The 6,748-nt window shown below is 37.2% G+C and overlaps 1 protein-coding gene across 5 annotated transcripts in view; it reads right to left on the bottom strand.

Moving 5' to 3' along the window:
• Positions 1-6,748, bottom strand: part of LOC106876563 (diacylglycerol kinase theta) — a 158,920-nt gene that overhangs the window by 20,903 nt on the left and 131,269 nt on the right. For 3 of the 5 annotated variants that reach the window (XM_052971374.2, XM_052971376.2, XM_089359025.1), the window contains 4 exons: positions 6,262-6,427; positions 5,059-5,157; positions 3,800-3,929; positions 553-2,319 (listed from right to left, as the gene is read on the bottom strand). In XM_052971374.2, coding sequence (XP_052827334.1) covers positions 3,804-3,929; positions 5,059-5,157; positions 6,262-6,427 — 391 coding nt within the window. In that variant the 3' untranslated portion in view covers positions 553-2,319; positions 3,800-3,803. Of the gene's footprint in view, positions 1-552; positions 2,320-3,799; positions 3,930-5,058; positions 5,158-6,261; positions 6,428-6,748 lie in introns of those variants that run through there. The other 2 variants (XM_089359024.1, XM_052971375.2) reach the window with 1 other exon arrangement.

Raw genomic sequence — 6,748 nt, 5'->3', positions numbered from 1 at the left:
AAATGAAAAAGAATAAATAAGTCTTGGAGTAAAAAGTCATGTTGGAAATATGGTAGTATTGGAGTGAATGCTTTGAAAGTCTTACTGCAGATGTTTGTAGGGCTGAATGCCAAATAGAATCTTTCTTCACAGAGAAAGAAATTAGATCACAGATTAAGTGATAATATTTTTCCCTCAACAAGGTAAATTAGAGTTATACATTAGACATCAAAAAAAAAAAAAAAAAACCCCAACAACATTAGAGCAAGGAGGGGAAGGGAGGGAGCAGTGACTGGGCCATGATCAACAGAACGCAGAGACAGAGGGATGGATGTTAGAGGGACATAATAATAAAATAGAACATGGGAAGACATGACCAATAGAACAAATATGGAGGGGTGGACATGATCAGGTACAAGAAAATAATAATTTCTATTAATAATAATAACAGTAATAATAATATTAATAAGACATGGAGGCTGGGGAGAAACACGGACATATCATGATAAAATAGAACATTAGGGACATGATCGGTTAAGATTAGTTTTTTCTTTTCTGGAATTTTAGGGGGAGTTTTGGTTGATTTTTGTATTTTTTTTTTTGCAGAGTGAGGGTATTTTGTTGTTGTTGTTGTTAAGTGTCCATCTATTTTAGCTACCTGACATAATTAGGTCTAGTAATGTGGGTTGTCGTGGTAGCATTAGTCACCAATTATCACACTTAATTAAAGCTCATTCTTACATCCATGCATTTTAATGTGCGACTATGTGCTGCTACATGTATATATGTATGCATTTATATATATATAAATACATATATATATATGTAATATATATGTGTGTGTAAAACACGCATACATATATGTATATATATACACACATGCATATATATATATATTTCCATGCATACATACATGTTTCCTCTTTTTTTTTAATTGTCTCACACATTAATATAACTATTTTCTTTAGTTCTTATTTTCAAACCAATATTTTGCGTGTCTCTCGTATCAAACCTTCACCATCTCTTCTACTTTCACCAGAAATGTCTCTCAGACAAACAATGTTTATATTTCCTTTGTATCAAGTCACTTTTTTGTGGGGGAAGTGGAATTTTAAGATATTTTTCATTTCTTTTTACGTATGCATATATATAATATATATATATACACGTGTGTGAGTGAGTATGTGTGTGTGAATGTGTGTGTGTGTGTGTGTGTGTGTGTGTGTGTGTGTGTGTATAAATTATAATCATCACTGATAATGACGTGCGTGTGTTTGTATTTGTGTGTGTGAGCCTGTATGCTTTCTTTTGTATATTCTCTATAATAAGTCATTATATATTTTTTTTTATAGAATTTTTTTTTTTGTTAATTAGGTGGTTAAGGAGGGGTTGCGAAGGGTGGGTGAGCAATGCATTTGATTTGTTGAGCAAGGAGACTCAAGTTATCCACCTGGCCTTGTATCAGGGATCTATCTGTTGTATACAGAACAATGTTGGCCCACAATCTAGACAAACAGACAGACAATAAAGGCTCAGGTGAACGGCCATGCTGTAGTTCCCTCCACAGCTTGCTGGACAAAGATAGCTTATATATATATATATATATATATATATATATATATATATGTCATATATTATATATTATATATGTATTTATATATATATATATGTATATATATATATTTGTTTCCGTCAAATATCCTTGGTGTCCTCCATAGGCACGGGATCTTTTTTTTTTTTCAACAGAATATACATTTAATACATAAAACGTAAAAGATTGCAATTGATGCGAATATGCATGCATGGTTGCATGTGTGTGTAGTTGTGTGTGCATCTGTGTAAATGACTGCAAACGTATGCATGTATGTGTGTGTGTATGTGTGTTTGTGTGTGTGTGTGTGTGTGTGTGTGTGTGTGTGTGTGTGTGTATTCGCTTGTTTGTTTGTGTCAATTTGTTTGTTGTTGTTGTTGTGCACACAGACACATCCAGTATTCATGTATGTTGCATACCTAGGAGACAGCTGGTGACCACCACAACGGTTGCATGGTGATCACTACAATATGATGACCGGCACATTAACAGTGCAGGGATCACCACATTGTCAGCAATGGTGGTCACCGTACCAACAGCTGGTGACCACCTCAATGACAACAGCTGATATTTTTGCATTTTGTTCTTTTTTCTTTTTTTTTTCTGTTTTTTTTTATTATTCTTTTCAGCAAGGATCTAAAAGTGACTTTTTTCTTTTAATTTTTTTAACTACCAAATAATGTTTTATTTTATTTACACTCTAGATTTACAGGACAAACACAGTGCCATCACCGTTGCTTGGGGGAAGGCTGAAATAGAAGAGAACAAAACAAAAAACACTGTAGTAAACTCGAGACACTTGCGAGCATGTTGTAAACAAAGAAATGTAATAACAACAGTAACAACAATGTATTTGGTTAGAGAGTGTAAATAGCTTTTATGCTTGGTTAGAGGGTAGCAACTGTTATAATTGTACTCTCACAGAGTACAGTAGTTAAAAAGTAAGAATAACTGTTATATTTGGTTAAAAAGCAATGATAATTCTTATAAATGTGTTCTTGCACAGTTTAAGAATTAGAGAATAACTGTTATTTTGGGATTCAAGTTGAGTGCAGTAGAGAGTAACTATAACATGTGGAGGTGCAATGGCCCAGTGGTTAGGGCAGCGGACTCACAGTCATAGGATTGCAGCTTCAATTCCTAGACCAGGCGTTGTGAGTGTTTATTGAGCGAAAACACCTAAAGCTCCACGAGGCTCCGGCAGGGGATGGTGGCGAACCCTGCTGTACTCTTTCACCACAACCTTCTCTCACTCTTTCTTCCTGTTTCTGTTGTACCCGTATTTCAAAGGGGCCAGCCTTGTCACACTGTCACGCTGAATATCCCCGAGAAGTATGTTAAGGGTGCAGGTGTCTGTGGAGTGCTCAGCCACTTGCACGTTAATTTCACGAGCAGGGCTGTTCTGTTGATCAGATCGACTGGAACCCTTGTTGTCATAACCTACAGAGTGCCATGAACAACAACATGTTTGTACTCCAGTCAAGTACAGAAGTTACACATGAGTTGAGGTACTTCAATGTTTTCACACTCATTTCATTGGAATCAAAAGAATCAGACAGTATCACTCTCTACTAAATCAAACAAGACCTTTCTCACCTTAATTCTCACAATATTTCTAATAATATCCTGCTTTACCACTCACCACACAAAAGACTGTCTACAGAAAGCATGGCCTCAGCAGAATCTTTGAGAAAGCATGGCATTTCTGCCTTTTGACATTTTCTTTAATAAAAAGTTTGTGAATTTAATGCATAGCCTTTTATCTTTTCATCTCATGTCAGCAAGGTCTTTGCAGACCACTATATCAGCTGGTCAAGTATTAAAGGACACATGACCACTACACAAGATGGTCAAGTGTTTAGGAATACTTAGCTCTAACATTAATTGGTAAAATTATTTGGTTATTTTCCTCTCTTATTTACAAGTCTTCCAGTAACCAAGACAAAGTGATAATGTTTTGAACTTTGAGATAAAATTTACAAATTGATGCATCTCTACTTTGTCTATGAGTTCAATATTGTGCAAACTTAAAAGAGGACAACCTCAAAGATGTAGCCAGATCACAGATGTAGCTGAGAACTGTTGCTATAGTAACACTCAAGCACAAAATGGTGTTGTGATAAGTTATTTATTAGTGTTGTTAGTTAAACAGTGTTACGTAGAGAAGTAAAGATTATTTTTAGCTCAAATAAGAAACTTGGAAAGGAAGGGAGGTAAATGTGTACGTACTCTGTTAAAGTGGCCTGCTCTCCTCATTAGGAGAGTGGGTAGTTTTGGTCTGCTCATTATCGGGGAAGAAAATACTTGGTTCTGTATTTCGCCTCTTGATTTTATTCTTACTTTTCTTTAACATTGTGGCCTGGATATGAAACAACAGAACTTCCATGTTAGCAATGTCAGAATTAAGATTACAACTGGCACAAACATTTCAGAAAACAACAATTATAAAAGTAACAGTCAACATTCAGAAAAATATATACTTGTAAAATCTAACACTTCATTTTCTGAGTTGAGATTCGAAACTGAATCTAAGGATTCTCACTCAGCTGATCCACCACTGGTTGAACAGGCTCAAAAGAAATTTCTTTGTCCTGTCAAAAAGTGATAGATGGATTTCCATTCGCCCTCCAACCTGAGCTGTGTCACTGAAGGTTCAACTGGACAGCAGGCAACCTCCACAGGTAGAAATTACTCCTATGGTATGTCTGTTCTTCTAGTTAGGATGACCATTATAAATACAGCCAGACACACGACAGATAAGCAGATGGCTAGCAACAGGCAAGCAGGCAACAATGGGTTTCTTTCAGTTTCCACCTGCCAAATCCACTCACAAGGCTTCAATTGGCTCAGGGCTAGAGCAGAAGACATTTGCCTAAGGTACTGTGTAATTGAATTGAACCCATGACCACATAGTTGGGAAGCAAGCTTCTTAATCACACAGCCACACATGTGCTTATATATAAATATTCAAAAATATGCAGAGTAAATGAATAATTGCGTTCTCTCTGAAATGGCTGTCACTGCAGAATTTTTATTTTTGAAAAAAAAAAATGGTAAAATGAAATAAGAAATATGTATTGTTTAAGACAAAAGCAAATGAAAAAAAATTAAGTTGTCGCTGTAAAGTGTTTCGTTTGTTGATCTTCCTAATCTTGGAGTACAGAATCCCTTCTTCCTGACCAAACTATTGTAAAAAGGAAAAAAAAACAACCCAAAAGCATGCGGAACATCCATGAATTACAAAGAGGTTAGTTTCATGCATCACAGCCTGTAGGTACAAAGTGACCATACAATTTATGGCCAGACTTTCTAGTGATTTCTTGGCAAGAGAATCTCCTTAGCCATGACTCTTCAATTGAAAGCTATACGTAGTAACTGTATCTTTCTGTTGGTGAATGAGCCCAGGTTGCTGTTCATTGCAGGATACTTTTGAGGCCTACCTGGATGGAGGTAGCATAAGTCTAATTAATTAGAAGGAAGTTAATTACCTTGAGTGCTGAGCGTAAGACCATAACTTGGCCAGCTGGTTGAATCCAAGGTTCCCCATCTACCTGTACAGGTAGATCTGTTAAAAGTGTAATTCTTAACTGAAATAGAAAGAATTCTGAATCATCAAACTAGAAAATGGTTTGTTTTTATTGTATTTTGATGGCGTTTTTGGTAAGAGAGAGAGATAGAGAGAGAGGGAGAGGGAGAGAGAGAGATTGATTAAGTATGCATATGTGGGTTATGGTGAGTTTAACATCCAGATAATGGTCACTTGTCATTGCCTTTGTGAGGCCCAATGTTTAAAGATCGTGTATCACTACCTCATCCCATGTCTTCCTGGGTCTACCTCTTCCACAGGTTCCCTCCACTGTTAGGGTGTGACACTTCTTCACACAGCTGCCTTCATCCATACACATAACGTGACCATTCCAGCAGTCATCTCTTTTGCACACCACATCTGATGCTTTTATGCTCAACTTTTCTCTCAGGGCGCTTACACTCAGTCATGTAGCTTCATTTCTTTCAAGCCTACACGTCCTCAGCAGTCACGGCCCATGTTTCACTGCCATGTAGCATGACTTTTCTCACACAGGCACCATACAGTCTACCTTTCACTCTGAGCGAAGGGCCCTTTGTTACCAGCAGAGGTAGGAGCTCTCTGAACTTTGCCCAGGCTATTCTTATTCTAGTAGCTATGCTCTCATCTATCCCAGCTACTGACTTGGTCACCTATGTAGTGGAAGCTATCAACTACTTCTAGTGTTTCCCCTTGGAATGTGATGGAATCTGTTTTCTGTACATTGTCAGTGTTTATTGCCCCTGAGCATTTGCCACACACAAAATCTATCTTCCCGGTTAACCTTCCTTTGATATTGCTGCACCTCTTATGTGCCCAAAGCTTACACCGGGTACATCTTATGGAGTTTCTACCTATGCCTTTTCTACAGATTGAGCAAGGCCATCTACCTGAAGGGATTTGTGATTTGTTCCACTTCCTACTTACTAAGGCTTTGGTTTTTGCTAGGTTAGATTCTATTCATCTTCTTGTCTTTGGCTATACTTGTGAATATCAAACACAAACATATATATATTTAGAATAACCTTAGATGTGTATGGGTGTCAATGTGGTAACAAGTGTGTGCATGAATACATTTAGATGTGTATGTAAATGAAATTGTAGGTAGACAAATCCAAGAACTTACATGTCCGCCCTGAGCAATTCTGATGCCATTGCGTAGTCCACTCTGTATCTGACCCATATGTACCACACCTGTCACACCAACAACTTCCAACATGCCATCATAGTGGGTGGGTTTGTTAAAAGAATCTTCTTTTTCAGGGCCCCATGGATTGGCTCCAGAACCCCAACTGAAATATCAACGAAGAAAAGTCAAAATTATTTTTCTTTAGCATTCAGATTATTCTGTCAAATGTGATTTACATCAGATTAAAGATTATCTGCCAACAAAATGTGGTAGTTGAATGTTATTGATATTTAGCCCCAGGAAACATTGTCTCCAGCTGGCTATACGACATGATCTGTATCCTTGTTTTTTCAAACAAGGGAGTTTAGCACCCCCACTCAGCACAAAACAATATCTGTGTATGGCGATTTCTGGGTTATTCCTCTTCATCAGCATAGAATAACTGTTCAGCTAGAGGTGGCACTGCTAAATTCTTGTTTGAAAT

This window comes from Octopus bimaculoides, chromosome 10 (assembly GCF_046866305.1).
Source record: "Octopus bimaculoides isolate indiv1 chromosome 10, ASM4686630v1, whole genome shotgun sequence".
In the NCBI taxonomy this organism is placed as follows: Eukaryota; Metazoa; Mollusca; class Cephalopoda; order Octopoda; family Octopodidae; genus Octopus; species Octopus bimaculoides.
This window is presented reverse-complemented; position numbering and strand designations above follow the sequence as displayed.